Source organism: Sceloporus occidentalis, unplaced genomic scaffold (genome assembly GCF_023333645.1).
Source record: "Sceloporus occidentalis isolate IW3139 unplaced genomic scaffold, rSceOcc1.0.p SCAF_4, whole genome shotgun sequence".
In the NCBI taxonomy this organism is placed as follows: Eukaryota; Metazoa; Chordata; class Lepidosauria; order Squamata; family Phrynosomatidae; genus Sceloporus; species Sceloporus occidentalis.
In genome coordinates this window covers 3,688,911-3,712,731 of record NW_028316984.1, presented here as the reverse complement: position 1 = coordinate 3,712,731, position 23,821 = coordinate 3,688,911, and the positions used below count along the sequence as shown (strand labels likewise).

General features: G+C 41.9%; 1 protein-coding gene across 1 annotated transcript in view; it reads left to right on the top strand.

Moving 5' to 3' along the window:
* LOC149313430 (meprin A subunit alpha-like) overlaps positions 1-23,821 on the top strand; it is a 36,949-nt gene that overhangs the window by 3,843 nt on the left and 9,285 nt on the right. The window contains exons 3-10 of the mRNA XM_089522352.1: positions 2,506-2,553; positions 6,509-6,549; positions 6,656-6,731; positions 9,025-9,142; positions 14,508-14,683; positions 18,129-18,350; positions 18,589-18,735; positions 21,515-21,730. Coding sequence (XP_089378478.1) covers positions 2,506-2,553; positions 6,509-6,549; positions 6,656-6,731; positions 9,025-9,142; positions 14,508-14,683; positions 18,129-18,350; positions 18,589-18,735; positions 21,515-21,730 — 1,044 coding nt within the window. The remainder of the gene's footprint in view (positions 1-2,505; positions 2,554-6,508; positions 6,550-6,655; positions 6,732-9,024; positions 9,143-14,507; positions 14,684-18,128; positions 18,351-18,588; positions 18,736-21,514; positions 21,731-23,821) is intronic.

Below are 23,821 nucleotides of genomic sequence, written 5' to 3'. Positions count from 1 at the left end.
TACTTACTTTGGGCTGCAATCCCCTTATTGCATAATCATAGTGCTAGAACTGTGAAAAGGCCTCTGGTATCTAGTTTGGCAAATTCTTTCTGGTGTGAGTCAGTTATTCCCAAACCATCCTCCACTGTATTAGTCCAACTGAAGAGTCTCTTTTCCAAAGCTCACATGTTCAAATATCATGTTCAAAGCTTATTTTATTGTCTGAAATATTTCTAGATAATTGTGTGTAATCATAAGGAAAATTTATGACGTCTATACAAGGAGCCTGCAGGTCAGCGAACTACAGTGAAGCCTCAAAAATGTTTTTTTCCCTAAAACTCTCTTCAAAGGATTTTATTCCCTGCTAATTTATCTCTCTGTAACTAAAAAGAATTCCAATAGCATATTCATGAACACCATCTGCCCATATCACCAGTGTTCGATGTCAAAAGAACAGGCTGAGAGTTCAGATTTAATCTCAGAGGCCTATAAATAAATGAACACCGCCCCCACAATAGGCTAATTTTCAGTGAAGCCCACTATTTTAAGCAGCGGTAAATGCAGATACAATCTCATTTCATAGCAATGCTAATCAGCAATCCACACCCATTCTGTTGAGCTATACAGTTTTGGGCACAGCTCTGATTATTTGTGCAGTGATGTCCATATTTGAAACCTATGGCCTCTTGGGTTAATAATGATGAGCTCATAACTTTGATGTAAAGTTAGAGCTGAATCCACATCAACCTTGGATATGAAACAGGCACTTCAGGATTTGAATGAATCCTTTCTCCCCACTTTCTCTCCCTTGTAAAGGGTTGGAGGGGGGGGGACCACACAGATGAAGTTTCAAAGCAAAGTGTCCATATCACACATTATTCTAGGTACAATGAGCTCCCCCATTAGTGAAAAATATTTGCTTTTGAAATTTACTTAAAGTTAATGACAACAATGTCCATAGGAAATGAAAGTTGATTTTCCAAGAATGTTGAAATCAAAATTAAAATACACTGAAATAAGTTAATGCTTATTTCTGCTCTATCTGATGGCTCCTCAGCACTAACAGTTAATTGCACAGAGATAAGCCTTAATACATGTGACAGCCAGATGCAACTTCATACATCACACTTAGAAGTTATCCCTGCTTAACAATAACAACATGTGTGTTCTCAATATTCAATAATTTGACTTGCTTCTATATTTAATGGCAACAAAGCATCAGTAGGAAAAGAAATAAAAAATAAGGATTAAACTGCATTAGTTTACTCCTACTAGTCCCTCCCAAACAACAGATGTTCTTAGGAAAAACAACAAGCAGTGGTGATAATCAGGTGGCTCTTGTGGATCTTGAGGACAGGGTGACCAGAAGTCCTCCTTTTCCAGGACACATCCTACATTTCAATATTCTGGCCGGGAGGAATTCCTCCATTTTGAGCATGACTAAGAAGCATGAGTTTACATTCCTATAAGTGTTTTTAGCTTTTTATTTAGTCCCCCATTTTTCTTGAATGTCCTGTATTTTGTGGTGCCTTGTCCTCCTTTGCCGTAAGGACATCTGGTCAGCCTTCTTTTGGAGCCCCTTCCCTTGATCACTCCAATCCTCCCTGAAAAAAATTCAGCTTAGTTCAAGTTCATATCCCATGTTCTTTCCCTTCTCTTTCTTCTGCCTTTCTCGGCCTTCCTTCCTTCTTTCCTTTCTTTGTAACTGTATCTTAATAATCCAATTAAAAAATTTAAAATTTTTCAGCCAATTTCCACTTCTTTCTTTTCTTTTCTTTTCTTTTCTTCCCCCTCTTTGGGAGGCAGGGCTAAACACTTTACCAATAGCAGTGGAGAGGCTTTTCAAATTTAAAGTAATGAACATTCCACTGTTTTACTCTGTTCTTTTTTATCTATAAAAAAAACTTCCTTCTGCAAAAGCTATCTTCATTTCATTCATTTTGTGGGAAAAGAACAGATAAATAACAATATGCATATTTCTGCTAACCTCATAAGGACGAAGTACGCTTCTCAGGGTGGTATTGTACAAAATGGGAAAAGAGCATAAAAGCCACACAGTCTTTGCCAGATGTTCTGACATGCCCTTAAGTGGCAATTGATTATTCATAATTCTGGGTATATCTTGACGCATAAAAAACAAAGTTACAAGTCTCAACTAAGCATTCTAGGAAGAAGTGGTTTGATGTAAGAAGAGATTAAAAGATTTTTTTTTTCTTTTCAGTCACGTCAACCATGGTTTCTGCTAGTACTGCTTTCCAGTTCTCCAGCTTTGCAATTCTTTTTTTACATTGCACGTCATTCTCAGTAAGTCTTAATCCAGTTACTTTATTTTACCTTTCTGTGATTGCCAAACAAAATGAACACATTATTTTTTTTTCCTTCTCTTAGATCCAGCATTTGCTACAGAACAATGGTAAGAATTTATTCAAATTTCCTAATTTTAAAATATTTTTTATTTCTCATTTCTTTACGGCATGAAAATAAAGTGTGAACCAGAAATTTAATACGATTCTTTTTATTAATTAGATGCTGATGCTGGTGAACTGAGAAAAGATATCCCAGAAATAAATTCAGGTAAATTGTCTTGTCTCTTGTCTGTTACAAAGGAATTAAAGAAATTCCAGAAGATTCTTGCACTTTGTTTCTAATACAGCATGCTGGTCCTTATCCAATCTCTCTCTCTCTCTCTCTCTCTCTCTCTATATATATATATATATAATTAATAATTTGTTTTATTTATATACCGCTATTCCAAAGATCATAGCGACAAACAGCAAGTAAGCTAATTTGCCCCCAACAGTCTGGGTACTCATTTTAGCTCCCTCCTCGGAAGGATGCAAGCCTGAGTCGAGCTTGGGCCCTTTTGCTGGTCTTGAACTCGCAACCTTGTGGTTTTGAGTGAATGGCTGCAGTACAGGCATTTAACCACTGCGCCACCAGGGCTCCTATATATATTTTAAAGGGCCATTCCTGGTCTTTACTGATAAGAACATTTTCACTTATAATGCTAAACCCATTGTATTTTTCAATAGAATATTTGTTTCAATTTTTGCATTCCTGGACAAAATAGAGGATTGTATGTTATTCTTTGGTATATTTGTGTCTTCTCTTCTACACTTGCCATCCCCACCTCCACGTACAGATTCCTGATGCATATCTGTACATGGATCCAAAAAGAAAAACTATTTAACCCCTGTCCCTCAAGAATAAATCTACATGTTTTTGAACAAATGATTGTAGCACAAATGATTGTAGCTAGACTATAGGTGTGTAGTGGTTTTTTATGCGACGGGATCACCACAAAAGAGGAGAAAAATAAGTGTGATGATTTTCTCCTACAGTTCAGTTACCGCTACCATCCCATTATTCTCCAAATGACTTCATGTGATGTAGTTCATGAATTGTAATAGTGTCCAATGAGAGGACCAATCTCCATTATTTGGGATGGTTAAGGGTTCAACCTGTTGTTGTTGTTGTTGTTGTTTGGGGGGGGGAATCTCTTCATTATTATGATTGAAAAACTGTCAGTTGCAGTAGTACAGGAGTGGAACTAGATCAGTTTTACAGGTCCTTATTAGTGGCTGCATAATTCCAACTCTGTTCCAGCAGAGCCTGTGGTTTTCAGATTGTAAAGAGAGCAAGGACACCCTTCTTCTGTCCCCTCACAAATGTTCAGAGTCTAAAACACAGCAAATGATGCTTGGTACCAAAACCAAGCTATCCTCGCTGACTGAAAGCAGCACCTCGATTGTCAAGTCTCTGCAATTATCTTTGGACTTTATCACACATGAGGAATTTCTATTAATTTCGAATGAAAAGAAAGTGGGGCCAGAACGCATTCATGTGAATTTGCTTCGCTAGTTCAGCGAATTTACGTGAATGTGAATTGCATTCGAACTGGCTTCCCATTGCCTGAAAATAGCATGCCATTGCCCGAATTTGCGTGTGGTAGTCTATCACGCAATAACATTAAACCCCATTATTGCATTCGGATTGCTATTGAATTATACTTCCAATTTCCCTTGTCTGATAATGTTCTTTGTCATTACTATCATACTCTTCCATTTTGGAGTGCATGTGGTGGTGTCTCCCGCTTCAGCTGGCAGACTTTGGGTAAGACCCACTGGGAGACCTTGGGAAGTCACACACTCTCAGCTTCAGAAGATGGCAATGGCAAGTCCCTCTGATCAAACTTTGCCAAGAAAAGCCTGCGACAGGGTCATCTTAGGGTCATGATAAATCAGAAATAACTTGAAGGCACACAACAAAGTGGTGGTGTCATGACTGCTGAGATTGATCTATTAGAGCAGTAGCACCTCTGTCCCTTTAGCTGATGGAAAAGGTTGTGGAATTCATGCCCTTGAGGCTTAAAGGGGGTGGGGAAAGTACAGCCCTCCAGATATTGTTAGACTGTAACTCCTATCAGCCCTGGCCAGTCTAGCCAATGGTGAGGACTCCTTGGATCTACAGTCCATCCACAACTAGACTCACTTTGTCCACTCATGTTCTAGGACAAGGAGGTACATTCTTTTACCAGGCAGGAGACTAGAAATAACAGAAATACAAATAAAGAAGACAGAACTTGTATTAGACGACAGAACTTATAACCACCACCTTGAATCCCACTGTGGAGAGAAAAGCAGGATATAAATCTTGGAAATAAATAAATTAAAATAAAATAAAATAATAGTTAATATTTGTACACAGACGAATATATACAACTCTCATGTGATGATCTCCACAATCACTTTGCAAGCAGATTATTAGCAGAGAATTTAAGCCAGAGTAGGGAATTGTATTGGGGCCAAGGCATCACTTCTCTGGTTGACCAAGTGCTTGAGGGCTTCATTTATTTATTTTATTTATTTTTTAATTACTTTATATAATTATGTATAAGTCTAGAAATTTAGGTCAAAGAATTGACCCAAAAAACCTGAGTCGACTTATCCATGGGTTATTTTAAGTACTGTATCTTAACTCTTATTTAAAAGAAGGAACCATCCCCTGGTGAAAAGCAAGAGTATAATCTGTCCTGGAAGCATTGGCGGGGTACAGACCGCCGCTTTGCGGCGGTCTGCCGCCGCCGCCAGTAGGTCCGCGGGGGAGCCGGAGCCTTCAGACGGCCCGACTCCCGCGCGGACCGAAAAAGAAGCTCCAAAATGGAGCTTCTTTTACCGTCGCGTTTGCGACGTAGCGAGGCGCCAGGGGCGCGCTCGCTACGTCACAAGCGGCGCGACGCGTACGGACGCTCAGCGTCCGATACGCAAAGATGGCGGCGCCCATGAGGAAGGGGCACCGCCATCTTGTACGTATAGGATACGTACTAGGGTTAGGGGGGTGCGGAAGCACCGCCCCTTCCTAACCCTAGTACGTATTCTATATGTACTAAATGGCGGTATGTATCCCGCCATTGACTACTTTCCCCCATCCAGCCAACCTTAAGAATGAGCACAAAGAGTTATGTCAGCTGAAAATTTGTAACTTCTTTGACATTATTTTGATTTGCTTCATCCTTTAGATCTTTTGTTATATGCACCTAAATTTTACCCTCGACTTATCCACTGGTCATATCAAAATCCATAAGTTTGGCCCCAAAACCTACCCTTGACTTATACATGAGATCAACTGATAGTCGAGTATATATTGTAGTTGACAAATGATTAAAATATTTAAAATTAAACATTAAACTTGTTAGTTAGACATTAAGAACTTTAAACATTAAAAGTAATGCTTAATTAAATATTATTATGTAATTTCTAATATTAACTCTGCTAAATTAATCATAAAGTGTAATAATTCATACTTTTTGTTTGTTTGTTTGTTTGTTTACTGAAACATCTTGTGGAGGAGTCAGCCAGGCTCTGCCTTCCACCTCAACACAAATTCCTACAATCTCTACTTGCCCTCAGACTTCTCCTTGCCCTCAAACCACAAAGCTCTTAATGAAAATAGAGATAAGGGAGCAGATGGGTAGGTAGGCCTACCTTTTGAGTGACCCCACAATGGCAGATCAAATGTGAATTCCTGCTTCACCATCCCTTTTGACCAAGGCAATTGGCCATTGCTGCAAACAAAGGCAGCAAGTGCAAAAGAGAAGATTTTGAATTTTGAAGAATTCTGGCAGCAGAGCAGATCGTGGGGTTTTGTGCCATTATTGTTTAAATACATTTAAAGAAGAGGGCCACAAAGAGGGCCATCCACAGCGTGTACTTTGCCCACCCCTGATTTAAGTGGACATTTTGTAAAGGGAATACAAATTTAAGGGTGTTTCCTAAATTTAGCAGAACTGAATAATATTGTCTTACGTTAAAGTTTAGCACTGGTAACAACTCAGTTTGTAACTTGTAAATAATCACTTTTTCTTCTGAAATAAATCATTTCCAAAGATGTTGTCATCTGTACATCTATGTTATCTGGGTGATGGGGCCCAGGACTGGAATACTGGGATTGGGGTTGGGATTGTTGTTGCAAGGGGCACTCAAAAATCTTTAATGAACTGTGGAATCTTCCTCTGTTTCCTCCCTCCTAGCTACTGGAGTCAACCTCTTTCAAGGAGATATTTTACTCCCTGTGAGTCTTTTTCAAACCTCATATATTGCCATTTGTTTTTTTTAAAAAAACCTTCTCTCTTTGCTAAAGTGTAAAGTTAATCTTAATGTTTGTTCATTTTCTACAGAAAAAGCGAAGTGCACTGAGAGATGAGAATTACCGGTGGAAATTTCCAATTCCATTCATTTTGGCTGACAACCTTGGTAAAACTTTAAAATATTGAAATACTCTTGAGTTTAAAATCTGATCTAGTTGTGATTTGAGCATGGGGGGGGAAATGTCTCCTGTGAGATGAAACTATTGAGAGAGGTCTCCTCTTTCCATTCAGTTTTGGAGCATCTGTCAGTGTGCCAAAAGGGTGTCTAGAGATTGCAAAGGGATGGACCTGGGCAAAGAAATGAAAGCTTAATCCAAACAGGATAGAAGTGCTCTTGCATCTTTGCAGGAGCAGAGAGGCAAACTTACTTTGGAAAAAAAGGAGGGCAGTTGTGTTAAACTTTAAGGATGAGAAAAAGATTGATGTTTAATGGATTTAATGATGGATTTCAATCTGAGTCAAAAGGGTTATGCAAGCTGCATATTTTGAGCCTCGATGCATCGTGTAACATGGTAATGTGAGGGAATTACCTTCCAAGAAGTCTAAATGCCATAAAGGCACTAGATACCTGCTGGGGGTCCCTGAGGCCAGGATCGGGATGCAGGAGCAGTCAGGGGATGATGGGATAGGTCGCTGGGGGTCCCTGAGGCCAGGTTCGGGATGCAGGAGCAGTCAGGGGATGATGGGTTAGCTCGCTGGGGGTCCGTGGGGCCAGGATCGGGATGCAGGAGCAGTCAGGGGATGATGGGAAAGGTCGCTAGGGGTCCCTGAGGCCAGGATCGGGATGCAGGACAGGGACATAGCTAGGATTTTAGGAAGGGGGGGTCCAGACTAAGTGCCACCATTATAATGGGGCTTGGGTGTGGCGGTGCAGCAGCACACACCATTCATTTTTCTAATGGAAGGAGGGGCCCGGACCCCAAGAACCCCCCCCCCTTGGCTACCTCCCTGTGCAGGAGCAGTCAGGGGATGATGGGTTAGCTTGCTGGGGGTCCCTGGGGCCAGGATCGGGATGCAGGAGCAGTCAGGGGATGATGGGAAAGGTCGCTAGGGGCCCCTGAGGCCAGAATCGGGATGCAGGACAGGGACATAGCTAGGATTTTAGGAAGGGGGGGTCCAGACTAAGTGCCACCATTATAATGGGGCTTGGGTGTGGCGGTGCAGCAGCACACACCATTCATTTTTCTAATGGAAGGAGGGGTCCGGACCCCAAGAACCCCCCCCCTTGGCTACCTCCCTGTGCAGGAGCAGTCAGGGGATGATGGGTTAGCTTGCTGGGGGTCCCTGGGGCCAGGATCGGGATGCAGGAGCAGTCAGGGGATGATGGGATAGGTCGCTGGGGGTCCCTGGGGCCAGGATCGGGATGCAGGAGCAGTCAGGGGATGATGGGTTAGGTCGCTGGGGGCCCCTGGGGCCAGAATCGGGATGCAGGAGCAATCAGGGGATGATGGGATTGGTGGGAGGCTGAAGGAGGGGAACAGCTCAGGGTCTAGGAGAAGGCAGGGGATGATGGGATTGGTGGCAGGTTGAAGGAGGGGAGCAGATTGGGGTCTAGGAGAAGGCAGGGGATGATGGGATTGGTGGCAGGTTGAAGGAGGGGAGCAGATTGGGGTCTAGGAGAAGGCAGGGGATGATGGGATTGGTGGGAGGCTGAAGGAGGGGAGCAGATCAGGGTCTAGGAGGACTCAGGGGATGCAGGGCATGATGGGATCGGCTGGTTGGCAGAGAGGAGAAGATGGCATGAAGGAGGAGGAGGGAGATGACGGAGCAGGATGCAGGGGGACCAAGGGGGGGTGGCATCGGAGTGCTTTTCCACACCAGACCAAATCACAGTGCAATCAAAGGCAGCCTGGAAGCGAATTCTCTGAAGTCACTTTTTTCCCGTTTTTACCAAAATGAGGGGGTGATTTCAGAAACACTGCGGAAGCAATTCGCAAGGGGCTCCCATAGAAATCAATGGCGTCTGATAAAACAGTCACTTTATGACATCAAACCGCGTCATTGGAAGTGCAATCACTTCGGAAGTGAGCTGGAACTGAGCCACAACACCACCAAAAAGCTCCGTGTGATATACTCCCAGGTGATGTAGAAGTAGGGTTGCCATAATTGTCCACTAAAACCTGGGACAAAATGTAGGACAAATTCTAGACCAAATTGTAGGACAACTGCAGGACAAAACTCAGCCCAAAATGTAGGACACTTAAGGTCCTCCATTTTTCTTGAAATGGCTGTGCATAGCTGGATGCTCTGTGGCTATTCTCTGCCCTCCCCCAGCCAGTATATGGCCACCAGGTGAGAGGGCAGGAGACGAGTTCTCCATGCAGAGAGATGATGCAGGGTCTTGTCCAAATCCATGTGGTAAAAATAGCTTTTATGAACTGTGTGTTTTTTTTTTAAAGATCTAAATGCGAAAGGAGTGATTCTTAAAGCCTTGGAAGGATTCCATTTGAAATCTTGTGTCACCTTCAAACCATATGCTGGAGAGAAATCATATATAATATTTCAGAAGCTTGATGGGTAAGTGAACCAACTCTGTTAATGCATAGGCATGACATAGGAGCTGTGGGCTACACCAGGTGACACTCTAAGGGGATATGTGACACCACTGCTCCCCAAACCTCTGCCTTTTGGCAGAAACAGACTGTGTAATTCACCTGAATCCCTTTAAAACACTGAAGAGATGGTGTGAATGGGATGAGGTTCAGTTGAAGGAGAAAGGAGAGGCCCTAGCTTTTTTAAAAAAATAATAATTTTTCATTAAAAATACATTATTCTTTTAGATTTTTCCTTAAAATTACCAAATTTTCACTTGTTATACATTTAGGCTGTGCACATGTTATTGTTTAAGTATAAGGTATAATTTTAATTTTGCTTGTTGTTTCTGTCACAACTATTACCATATTGACACATGTCAATATAGTCACAACTATGTTCAGTGATATATGGGAATTATGATTTATGAGTAACATTAGAACAAAAAAAAATGTTACTAAGGAGTCTGTATTGTATGGTATGGGAGGAGGTCGGTGTGTGTGTGTGTGTGTGTGTGTGTGACACCATGATGCCAACCCTAGTGACACCACTGTTTTAAGAAGGAAAAGATAGAAAGGTGTGTAGTGTATTTTGACTGGTAGCACTATGCAGTGTCTCTCTTAAAGTATTCATAGATGCTCATACAATTCTGTGGGTTGTCCAGGATCGTTGAAACCCTATCCCCCCTCCCAAATATAGACATGATCTCATGGTTTGATTGACTGCTAACATTACTGTCAAGGTGACACAAGTCCATCATTAAACACCATCAATTAACAAGCACAATAAAAGCACATAGTTGTGGTTGCAGGAGAAGACCTCTGGTTATTTTGTATGAAGTGCCACAAATATGTTGCTGCAGTTCAACTCCATTTCTCTTTCTTTTGTTTAACCTGATGGAGGTGAACAGATGGATTCCATTGGCAAGTCATGTTTGCAATGTTTGTTGGGCTTAGGAAATGTGATGGTCCAGTGTATCAAGTGTTTGTTCTTGATGGGTTCACAGTCCACTGGAAGATACAGTGGTTGGGTTGTGTACTTTTTTGAAATCAAAGTGACTTTAGCCTGAAAACATTTCATCATTTTCAGTTGATGTGACATTCAAACCCTTACTCAGAGAAAGAGGAATTCTGTGATAGGCCCAGTACACAACAAGCCCTACTACGTGAGGGTGGCACCATAATTGCACGGCACTGCCCACACGGGGGAGTGTCTATGACATGTGGGCATCTGAGTGTCCACACGTCTTCTAGAGGAAGCACCATCATTAGGGTTGCCATGTCAAGACCTCCAAACCGGGACAAATGTAGGACAAAAAAATCAAATGTAGGACACATCTTTTTAAAAATGGAGGACACGCGAAAAAAAATTGATGATTTTAAAAAAAATATTAATATAAATGCCTGTTTCTTAGGCATGATCAAAATGGAGGACATTTTGGCATTATTTCTAGACAGATGACAGAAATGTACTTCCCTTTCTGGCCAAACACCCCCCAACCTCCATTCCAAAGCACACACAACAGCACATTTGGGCGTTTCACATGGCTTTACTTAACATGTCTTGCATATTTCAGAGGCTTATTCCATAACCAAACCCCTTGGGTTTAGCATGGCTTAACATGGCTATTGCATATTGAACATGTCCAGGTGGTTTCACAGTTCTTGCACCAGCTATACTTCTCAGAAGTGTGTGTCAAGGGACTTTGGTTTTTCTTCACTGTGCATGAGTTTGTAAAAATCATAGCAATTTACATTGGCCATGCCTCAGAACCAAAAACACACAGAAAAGGCACTTTGGAAAGTCACACTCTCTCAGCTTCTGAAACAGTGTCTGCATGTCTCTCAAGCTGAGTCATATCATCATCATCATCATCATCATCATCACCACCACCACCACCACCACCACCACCACCACACTATCACTGTCAAAACAAGGGAGACTTGTTAGCATTAAAAGCACCCCCCCCTCAAAAAAAAACAAACAAACCACCTTGAGGCCTCTGGCCACTCACTCACCACCTCCCCCTCCTCCTTTTCCTCCTCCTCCTCCTCCATCTCCTCCTTCTTCTCCTCCCCCCCTCCTTTTCCCTCCTCCTCCTCCATCTCCTCCCTTCTTCTCCTCCCCTCCTCTTCCCTCCTCCTCCTCCATCTCCTCCTTCTTCTCCTCCCCCCTCCTCCTTTTCCTCCTCCTCCTCCTCCATCTCCTCCTTCTTCTCCTCCCCCCTCCTCCTTTTCCTCCTCCTCCTCCTCCTCCATCTCCTCCTTCTTCTTCTCCTCCCCCCTCCTCCTTTTCCTCCTCCTCCTCCTTCATCTCCTCCTTCTTCTCCTCCCCCCTCCTCCTTTTCCTCCTCCTCCTCCTCCTCCATCTCCTCCTTCTTCTTCTCCTCCCCCCTCCTCCTTTTCCTCCTCCTCCTCCTCCATCTCCTCCTTCTTCTCCCCCCCTCCTTTTCCTCCTCCTCCTCCTCCATCTCCTCCTTCTTCTCCTCCCCCCTCCTCCTTTTCCTCCTCCTCCTCCTCCATCTCCTCCTTCTTCTCCTCCCCCCCTCCTCCTTTTCCTCCTCCTCCTCCTCCATCTCCTCCTTCTTCTCCTCCCCCTCCTCCTTTTCCTCCTCCTCCTCATCCATTCGCCGCACAGAGGGGGAGGAGGAGGAGGTCGGTGGCACGGGCGTGCGGGGAGGCGGAGGAAGGTGGCACGCCTCCTCTCCCCCTCCCTGTGTGGAGGAGGTGCTGCCTCCGTCCACCTTTGCCTCCTCCGCACGGCCTGGGGGAGAGGGGGCGGAGGAGGAGGGTGGCGGGGCGTGCGGGGAGGGTGGGGCGCAGGGAGGTACCGCCTCCAGCTTTGCCTCCTGCGCCCCAGGAAGGCCTCCTCTTCCTCCCCGCCTCCTCAAGGAAGAGGAGGAGGACAGCGAGGCCTGCCTGGGGCACAGCAACCCCGGCTGCAACCGGGGGGGGGGGGTCCCCAGTTTTTGGGCGGCACCCGTGGTGGGAGGGGCCCGTGGCCCCCAAAATCGGGAAATTCCCGGTTGCAGCCGGGGTTATGGCAAGCCTAGCCATCATAGGGCTGCATCACTCTAGGTGACTCCTTTTTTGCTGCGCAGTGGTACCATGCTGTTTGGTTGTTGCAGTAACGCTGTGCAGCCAAAAGGGGCGGCATTTCTCCACCTATCTGTCTCGGCCCATAGTTGCCCATGCTTTCCTCAGATGCCACAACTAAACTATATAATTTAAAAATAGCTGGACTTCCTTTTTTTTACTCTGTTATTATTATTATTAATATTAACCTTTATTTATAAAGCGCTGTAAATTTACACAGCGCTGTACATACAATCTTTTTAATTAGACAGTTCCCTGCCCTCAGGCTTACTGCCCTTCTTCTCCTTGATACATTTATTTTATAGATACAGTCATACTGGGCATTGACATTCCCTAACAAAACAAGATGGAGTAAATTAGGCTGTGAGATGGAAGTTTGCAGATTTAAGAATATGTTCTCAGATTCTGTGGACTTGAGCTGAAAGATTTGGCTGTTTGAAGTACTGTCTACACTTCCATGTAAAAGAACTTCTAGCAAGAGCCATGTTACACCTAATGGCAGTTGGTAAAGTGTTTCCTAGGAGTCTTACAAACCTGACCAGAAGGGTTTCATACTAAATCCTGTGAGATTGAAAGTCAGTACTTCAGAGGATGCAGGCACCAAGGAAATTATCAGACATGGGATATCCCATCCTTGTATAGAGCGATTGTGAAAAGATTTTCATATGATGTCACACTTATTCCATCAGTGTCCAATCATTAAATAGTGATTGACTGTGATCACCTGAAAGACTTTCACACGATGTTGCACTTGTCTTGTCATTGTCCTGTCATTGAAGTGGAATTGTCCTGTCCTTGCCATTCATTTTGTATTAATGGAAGAATGTGTTAATGCAATTCCACTTCACTGGTATTTTAATGACAGGATCAGAGCAAAAGTGTGAATGTCTTTCATGCCATCACTCACAGATGGGATAAGGATGGGATTTGTTCCCCACCCCTGTCTAATAATCTCCAATGTGTTGGGAGCAGTAGCATCAAAGATACAAGGGAAACTGGTACAGTGGTATAACCATAAATGGGCTAGAAATCATAATAAAGAAGGAGCTGAAGGGAAGGAGCCATGGTTTCAAGGTCTCTTCATTGCACAGACTATGGGGAATAAAACAAACTTGAACTTTAATCAGCACCAGCGAGATAAGACTCATGAGTGGATGGTACCAGTTGAGAACCATAACTTATTCAAAAGGAACAAACCTAACAAGAGAGGAGGAAGCGTACAATCATAAGTAAACATCATTTACATGTGTGAGGAGATCCATAACTTGAAAGCTGAGAGCATTTGAGAAAAATTATAAAAAAGAGAAACCATAAGACATCACTGTGAGGGTCTGGTACAGACTCCCCAGCAAGGGCGTTTTTTGCTAGAATACATCATCAAACCTTCAAAAAGGAGATATTTAGTAATAATGAGAGACTTGAACTATCTTGATACCTGTTGAAAGTCACACTTTGCCAAGAGTGTAAGGGGTTCACTTTTCAGCCAGTATTAGTATTTTGTAAAATTATTCTGCACAAAAACCATGTGTTTTTTGTGCAAGATTGCTGTTTTTGCACAAAGATATTGCACCAAAAAGTCTTGCGCGCACACACACACACAGTTTTGTTTTTCTGATTGCTGTTTTCTATGCAAGATTTTTGTCGAACAAGACATTTTTTTAGAAACTTGTTTTGGGTGTAAAAGCAGGAATCTTGCATTAAAGAATCAAATATAGCTATCTAAAACTCTGTGTGTGTGTGTGTGTGTGTGTGTGTGTGTGTGTGTGCGTGTGCAAAAACACCACCATTCTTACATGAAAAAACATGTATATTTCTGGACAAAGTGATTTCCTGAAACATCTTCTGGATGTGTGAGTTACAGCAGGCAAGAATAGTGCTGAAATGTGTGTTTTCTCCAGAGCATGTGAGCATAAAATAGTCTAATATTAACATCCCAACTTTAGCAGTGGATTCCTGCATTGGCAAGGGGTTGGAATAGGTCGCCTGTCAGGTCTCTTCCTATTCTATGATTCTATCATAATTAATTAATTAATTCATTTTATTTATATACCGCTATTCCAAAGATCATAGCGGTGAACAGCAAGTAAGCTAATTAGCAAGTAAGCTAATCATGTTTTACACTGTTGTTAATATAGTTGGAGTAAACTACTTTTCAGTGAAGCTGGTTAAACAATTCCTTCAGTACAGATCAGCAGATTCACAGCATATCAATATACAGTATATCATGCAGTATTACTTCTCTTTGTGTTTTTCAGATGTTGGTCTTCAATTGGAGATGGAAAATATGGCCAAAACCTTTCTATTGGTGTAGGATGTGATCACAAAGCTATTGTAACACATGAAATCTTACATACACTAGGTCTTCTTCATGAACAAACAAGACCAGACCGTGATGATTATGTTAAAATATGGTGGGAACATGTGGTGCCAGGTTGGTTTTAGTCCCATAGTCTATACATATTCAAGGTTGATTTTGCTGACATCACAGAAAACAAACAAACCCATATGCCTTAAAATAGATACATGACTATCTTGTATTTTGGGAATCATAGAATCATAGTTCCCTGTTTATAATGCAGACATAATTCCAAATTTATTATTTCACGTTAACATGACTTTGTGAACAACATGAAGCTCAGCAATAGAACACTTGAAAAGTTACATAGAGTCACAACAGAAAGAGTCCTAATCAAACAAGAACCGTTAAGGAGCTATTTGTAAACAGTTAATGTCCAGTTTTGCCTGCCTGTTGTATTTGCTTTTCAATATGGAGGTCTCCCTGAATTTCCATACTAAAGCATTTTAACACTACTGGGTTTGCTTTTCTCCAGCACTTTGTAAGCAGAATTAAAATTGATGTTCTATGTTGGACTTACAGGCCAATCCTGTCCAGCACCTACAAGATACCAAATAGGTCACCAGTATCAAGCTTGTTGTTATTTGCCATCAGGTTGACTTTGACTTATGATAACCCAGTGAATAAGTGACCTCCAAGGGCCCCAGTCGTCACTTGTCTTACTCAGTTCATAAAAACTCTGGACTGTGGCTTCCTTGATTGAATCAATCCACCTGTAAGGTGGTCTTTCTCTTTTCCTACTGCCTTCTACTTTATATGGCATCATCATATTCATATTCATATTCATATTCATTTATATCCCGCCCTTCTCCCAAGGTTGAGATTAAGGGCATCTTACAAGATTTAAAAAACCATTTAGTTAAAAACATACAAAAATAGTGTATTAAAATAGAATTAAATTACTACAAGATTAAAAACAAATTCAATGTTAATATCAAGTTTAAAAAGATTAAAATGGTTAAAATACATTAAAACAATATACCAACACCCCATCACATGCCTTAAAAACTTTCTTTTTTAAAAGCATGTTGAAACAAGTAGGTCTTAGCCTGCCGGCAGAAGGATGATAAGGAGGGGGAGATTTTGATCTCCCTGGGCAGGGAGTTCCAGAGTCTAGGGGCAGCTAAAGAAAATGCTCTCTCTTGTATCCCCACCAACCATATTTGTGATGGTGGTGGGATGGAGAGAAGAGCCTCCTCTGAGGATCTCAGAACCTGGATCGGTTCATATAGGAAGATATAGTCTGCCAAATAGCCTGGACCTGAGCCATATAGGGCTTTATAGGTCATCACCAGCACTTTGAATTGTGCCTGGATACAAACTGGCAGCCAGTGGAGCTGTTTCAATAGGGGTGTAGTGTGACCTCTATAACCTGCCCCTGTTAGCAGCCTGGCTGCAGCTCTTTGGACAAGCTGAAGTTTCTGAACACTCTTCAAAGGCAGCCCCATGTAGTGTGCATTACTGTAGTTCAAATGTGATGTAACCAAGGCATGTACCACTGAGGCCAGATCTGGTGTCTCAAGGAACAGGCACAGTTGGCGCTCAAGTTTTAAATGTGCAAAAGCATTCCTGGTCACTCCAGAGACCTGGGCCTCCAGGCTCAAAGGTGAGTTCAGGAGTACCCCCAAACTATGAACCTGCATCTTCAGGGGGAGTGTGACCCCATCTAACACAGGCTGGATCCCTATTCCTTGATCTGCCTTCCGACTGACCAAGAGCACCTCTGTCTTATCTGAATTAAGTTTCAACTTGTTTACCCTCATCCACTCCATTACTGATGACAGACACTGGTTTAGGACCAGGACAGCCTTCATGGATTGAGGTGGAAAGGAGTAGTAGAGTTGAGTGTCATCAGCATATTTCACATTATGAAAGCTGCCATGCTTTGTACAGATACTGAGAGGACATGACTGACTGGGAAAGGTAATATGTCAACAGATATGGAAATCAAAACAATGGCCAACAGATTGGAAATGATCAATATAGATCCCTTTCCAGAAAAAGGGAGACACAAGAGACTGCAGCAACTATAGGACCATAGCACTGATCTCCCGTGCATGCAAACTCGTGCCCAAAGTTTTGCAACATAGACTCCAACCATACATGGAGAGAGAAATCCCAGAGGTCCTAGCAGGGTTCAGGGAAAGAAAAGACAGTAGGGACCACATTTCAGGCATACAATGGCTAATCAAGTGCACCAGGGAATTCTGAAAGAAAATCAGCATGTGTTTTATAGACTATAGCAAATCTTTTGACTGCATAGATCATGAAAAGCTATGGAATTGCTTTAAAGCCATCGGAATATCAATACAGTACCAAGGGGTCAGAAAAGGCCACATCTTATCACCTTATCTGTTCAATTTATATGCAGAACATATTGCAAGAAAAGCAGGCTTGGACATAGAAGAGGGAGAAATACTAGCAGAAAACCTTACAGACCTGAAACAACTAAGGAATAGAAAGGAAGAAAGTTCAAAGGCAGGCTTACTGTTGAATATAAAGAAAACAAAAATAATGAGCATGGAGAATCTACACAAATTTAACCTAGACAATGAAGAAATAGAATTTGTAAAACAGTTCTCATACCTGGGATCAAACATTGATAGGGATGGGGATAGCAGTTAGGAAATCAGAAGAAAATTAAAGGGGGAACGCGGTGATAAAAGAACTATAAAAGATTCTAAAATGCAAAGATATACAACTGAGCACAAAAGTTAGAATCATACAAGGCATTTTTTTCCCTTTTACCATGTATGGATGTGAGAGCTGGACAATTAAGACAGGAGGCGAATCAATTCATTTCAAATGTGGTGCTGGAGAAGAGTACTTGGGATCCCATGGATAGTCAAAAAGACAAACAAATGGGTTCTAGAGCATTTCAAGCCAGAGTTCTTCCTGGAAGCCAAGATGACAAAACTAAGGCTGTTATACTTTGGACATATCATGAGAAGGCATGATTCATGGAAAAAACAATAATGCTAGGAAAGGTAGAGGAAAGTAGAAAGAGAGGAAGGCTGCATGCTAGATGAATGGGCTCTGTCAAGGAATTAATGCTTATGATTTCGTAGGAACTAAGCAGAATAGTGGTGGACAAAGAATCTTGAAGATGTCTCATCCACAGGGTTGCCATGAGTCGAGATCAACTTGAAAACAGTTAATAACAACAACTAATTCTAGTGGCTGTCCTCTGGGCATATTCCTATTTGTCAGTATCCTTGAACTATAGTTGACTGGAACTGGACACAGTAATCTGGGTGAGGTCTGACCTAAGCAGAATAATCGTGCAGAGTGCAGAATAGCTGAGCATATTTCATTTTTTTCCGATGAACTTTTCTCTTATTCATAGGGTGACTCTCGAAAGTCATCTTACGAATCAAAGTTTGCATCAGAAATGGCCATGATGCTCATTAAATTATAGTCACCTAATCCACAATCAATTTATACTGTAGGATGGGACCGGAATCCCCTTTCTAGCACTTCTAAGTAGTAACTGTATATTTCTTCCCCTATCATCTTGCAGATCAAGTGCACAACTTTAAAAAGTATGGAAGAAACTTTCTCACTGATTTGAATACTCCCTATGATTATGAGTCCATCATGCACTATGGTCCATTCTCATTTGGCAAAAATTCAAGTTTAGCAACAATTACTACCAATATACCTGAATTTAATGACATTATTGGGCAACGCTTGGATTTCAGCACTTCTGATATTGAGAGACTCAGTCACATGTACAACTGCAGTAAGTCGATGTTTGACTTGAATTTTCAGGCAAAAATTAACCATTCACTTTTGAACAGATTGGGCGAGCGATGTAATCCTAGATGCACTTAGATGTCCTTTTGAGGAAATTATGTCTTAATATACATGCACAGGGTTGCATTATTTCCTGCACTTTCTACTGAAAATAGATGGGAAAGTTATCTCAGCTGAATATGCTAACAATAATTTTATATTATATACTCTCCCCTTGTACCTAGCAAGATCTCTCACACTGTTGGACCAATGTGATTTTGAGACAGCTGATCTGTGTGGCCTGGTGCAAGAAACAGGAGATGAAGCTGTCTGGATTCGTAAGATAAATAACCCAATGGGACAAGACAACACCCAAAGACGACAGTGCAAAGGTAAATCAAGCATACACATACACCCCAGTTCCTATTTCTGAGTTCCATGTTGTGCCAATGCAAGTAAGGAGAGATTTGATTTGAATGCGGTGGTTGCAGGTTGCAGCTTGGTTACCAGACCATGGAACAGATTTAATCAAGGTCCATATATGGGATTCTTTGTTGCCATTCACTTTTTGTGTGTTTGCAATACACTTGGAGTCATACCAACAGCTGGGATTGCACTGATAGTGAATTAGGGGGAGTCAAAGGAAGTCATAGGTTCTTTCGCACAAATATCACTCATTTTTCTGGCAGTTAAATGAATTTATTTTTTTTTAATCCATTCTTCATTACAGTAAGGGAACTAATTGGTTCAAGATAATTCCATTTTAAAAAATGTAAAAAAAAAGGAGGGAGGAGAGAAAGAGAGAAAGAAAAAGAAAGAAAGAAATAACTCCCTTTGGATCTATGAGAACCACAGACATAAAATTTTACAATATAATAAAATTATAAAACTAAAGTTAAACCCAAGTGTTATACTTGTAGTAATTTGCAGAAGTATATGAAATTAACTGGGGAGGTCCTTTTATTTGCTGAAGATTGCTCACTATCTTTTTTCATCTTCTGGCTTCATTAGCCTTTACTACTTCTCTTAGTAGCCTACCTCTGAGATATCCACTGAATAAGTGTGGACTGCCACAGAGTCAGCATATTTGGTGGTACCAGCAGGACTGGCTGCTACCAAAAGTCTGAAAGTTGAATTTCTAGCAAAACAGGCATTTTTGAATGCCTATTCATTGAGATCCTATGCCAGCTGTAAGGTGTGCCAGTGAGGGCCAAAACTGACCAGCCCAAAAGGGTAGCATGATGCCCTGAAAGAGCCAGGTGCATGCTATGGCCCCGCTCCAGCTTTTTCCCAATACAAAAATAGATGGCAAAATGCTGTTCCTTTTTGTGTCAGAAAAAGAGTGGCTTTTCTTCCACAGCAGCACTGTTTTGGTACTCCTGCGGCGTATGACCGGCATCTGTTTGGGCAGGTAGCGTGGTGCCAGCATCAGTGTGGTGTTGAGGCGTGAAATCATAGAATCATAGAATCATAGAGTTGGAAGAGACCACAAAGGCCATCCAGTCCAACCCCAGTGCGTCATCTGTGACTCATGCCACCAAGAAGTCAGCATGTTGTGCCAGTTTGTACCGGCCCTCTGTTTCCACTACCTGACTCGCTGTCCACTAGTTCCCTCTCTGAGTCTTATGGGAATCAAGCATTGCAGGCATAACCATATCTGGGGCTTCTCTGATTCTGAGGCCTTGCTTTCCAAATGTCACAGTGCAGTAGGTCCAGGAAGGACTCTCCCACACCAGTGGTGCATAGGCCACAATAACTGAAAATTAGAAATTAAAGAATGACCAGATATATACATAGATACAGGCAGCTATATCTTCAAATGTCTTCCCAACTTGTCAGAGTATCCTACAGGACATTCTACTGTATATGTCTCTGGGCCAGTCTGCGACAGGTTTTCCAACAGTTTCACAGGAAAATTGTGTTGCTACATTTAACAGCATGTTCATGCAGCCCCATGGTTATCATGGGTGCCTGAGCCACCTAAGACACAGAAGCCTTGGTATGGATATTAGAGAACCTCCAAGGAATCATCCCTGAGTCCTTAACACCAATTTGAGATCACCTGATCAGCTTGGGTATGGAGATCAGTGGGCAGCAACTATACAGTAGTCCAGCAGAAGCCCTGAGTTTCCCAAGTACCAAACATGAGATACAAACACTTATAATTGCAACCTAGAAAGCCAAAAGACAGAGGTAGAATTCTCTCCTTCTTGACCTTCCAATGACGCTCAAGTCTATGTTGAATACACAGGATAAATAGAAGAGCATAGCTGGGAGTGCCTCACTCCTCCAAGTCCCCTCACTCCCACCTTGGTGGTGCAAAACAGCTCTGGGCATTTCTGTTCTTTTAAGACAACTCTTATTGCTGAAGAAAGGTAAATTTTAAACCAGCAATATGCATTATGGTCCATGAACTCTGTAACTGAGGACAAAGATATCTGCTAGATAGCACAGAAACGGGGAGATAGTGAGCCTAATGGCCAGATAGAATGGTGCTTATTAACCCCTGGGAGATAAGAAGAGTTGACCATAAAAGGGTGTGAATCATACATTAACTCTATGTGCCATATGTTTTGGTTGGAAAAATATTGTCTCAGCAAATTAGGGTGCAATAAAAATCACTATAGGGCCTTCACATTCTTCAACTACAGTTGTATACTAGTTCTTGGGAGTTGTTTTTGGTGAGGTTTTTAATCATACCTGTACCCTGTCCAGGTGAATCATTGGCACTTCAGGTAACACTGTTCTATACTCACAACCATCCCTTCTTGAACTAGCACTCCTTCCATCTTTTTTGTTACTGTAGAAAATCCATTAAAGAGAAGAAATCTGAATCTTCTAAGTGGTAGCCTGAATGATACTTTATCAGGAAAAGCCTGGAATCTGATGAAGAATCATGGGAATTATAGTTTGGTAATTGTCTGGAAGCTACTGTGCTACAGCGCTTCATCAAACTATAGCTCCTACCCGGGGTCCATTTAGGAGAGGGAATAGCTATTAAGGTGGTTAAATCCATAAAGCAGATAGGTCCTTAGGTGTACCAGATTTTGAAGCCAATATTAAATTAAAATTTTCACAGCTTTCGTGAACAAAATTGACAGTGAAATCCAAGAGACAAAATATGTATGCTTATTGATGGTGTTAATTCTTGAGCAGCTAGTTTCTCCACAGATGCTGACCACGTCATGTACTTTAATACCAGTTGTGGGAAACAAGGAGATGCAGCCATCTTAGAATCGCGGATCCTGGACCCAAAGAGGAAGCAGCAGTGTCTACAGTTCTTCCTTAAAATGACGGGAAGCTCCCAGGACAGACTTGCCATCTGGGTTAAGATAGATGATGGCACTGGAAATGTTCGCAGGCTGGTTAAAATTAAAACTTTTCAAGGTAAATTTGAAAAGTCATTATACACACACACACACACACACACACACAGAGAGAGAGAGAGAGAGAGAGAAAACACATATGCTCACATTGGCTTTTGGAGGGCATATATTATTTTAGGTCGCCTTTATGTGTTATCATTATCTTCCTATAAAACACACTCCTGTCCTCCAAGCAGGGAAAGAATGTTTTAAAAATGTTGCTCCAGTACCTCGATAATTTTGGTTATCCTTTTCTGCACCTATTCCAATTCTGCTGTACACACTACTCCAGATGTGGTTGTACCATGGATTTGACTAAAAGTAGCATGATACTGGAATGTTTATTTTCAGTTCTTTGTCTAATTATATCTATCATGGAATCTGCACATAGCTTAGCATTTTCACTGAGCTGTCCCTGGCTTGATTAGTCACTGCCAGCTCAGATTCCATCTGTGAACACAATTTTTTTTACCTTCAACATGCATTGTTCTACTCTTGTTCTACTCTAGATTGTTCTACCCTACACTGCCACATTAGTATGCATTTTTGCCACATTAGTATGCATTTTTCCAGTCTGGAGAGTTCCATTTTGTTCTCATCATCCCAAATAATGTTGCATCGTTATTGTAATTGGTTGCCCTCATATGCACCTTAATTTCTAGTGATTTTTTTACAACTTGAAAAGCACAGGTCCCTGCATAAATCCCTGAGAAACGTCCTACTCACATACTTGCACTGTGAGACCTGACCACTTACTCCTCCTCTTAGCTTCCTGTTCTTTATCCATTTTTAACCCATGGCAGAACTTCTCCTATAATTACATGACTGTTACATTTGCACAGGAGGCTTTCACATGGATTTTGTCAAAAGCTTTTGGAAGTCCAAGTTTATGGTTGGTGGGACAGCACTTAACTTTGCAGTAGACATATTTATTATTTTTCAGCATGGCTTGCCCTTTTATATGCTTGCTGCTTTAATCATTTTAAAACACTTTCCACCAATTTACCCCAAATAGATTTAAGTTCAGTATCTTGTAAATTCCTCAAGTCCCTTTTGAATAATTGGCTTTATAATGAAGGCTGATCTCAGGGACATGTTATATAATGCAGCTAGAAGACTGACAATTTCACAATTAAGTTCTTCAAGAACTCTTGATAGATACCAATTGGACCTAGTGATTTGTTTGTTAATTTGTCAGTAAGGTTAACATAATTTCCACTGTTGCAACAACTATTTGCCCCAGTTCTTATTATTCTTATTATGGATTGATGGGGTGGGTCCATAGCTGCTGGTGGTAATAAATGCCTCACTCTGCCAGGATGGGTGACTGCTGCTCTGAAGGAGGCTATGGTACTCACATCTTTCCTAAAGGAGATCTCCCTGGACCCAAAAGCATATGAGAATGACTCTTCTATCACTTAAGCAATATGCCTTGGGGGGGGGGGGGGCCAAGGTGCTTGATCACCTTCAGACATTCTGCTAGGAAACTAACAGTCTGACCCATTTCACTCTGGTTTCAGACCAGGGGATGCTACCAAAGCAAACCTCTTTGCTCCAATTGCCAGCCTGCTCTGGGTAAAAGATGTGAGCAGTGCTACTCTGTTGATTTTCCTGAAGTTCTCAGTAGCTTTGATATCAGTGATTGTTGTATCCCGATGGACAACAGAATGGCGATAGGATACAGCCCTCCTGGATATCTTCCTTCAGGACCTATGGAAGACCCAGAAGGTGCCTCATCAGACATCACTGTGTGTCCAGCTATAGGAACAGAGCTCAACACTTCTCTGCCTCTCCCCTATTCTCCCACAGCCAATACACTGGCATTGAGGGACTGCAGGAGCCAAAGTATGGGTTGGGCTGAGAGGGGAGACATTTCACAGCTCCACCTATGCAGAATTTTGCAATACTTCTCCCAATCTTGGTTGTTTGACTTTGGATCATGAAAGGGGCTTTGTTTTAATATTTGAATGCTTTTATTTTATTTTTTATTTTTTATGAAGGAAGATGGGTTATGTAATTTTACAAAGTAACATATATCATTTAAAGGCTGATTTTAAAAGCAGGTAACAGCCCCCAAATTGGATGAGGTCAGGTGAATCTTTTAAACACTGAC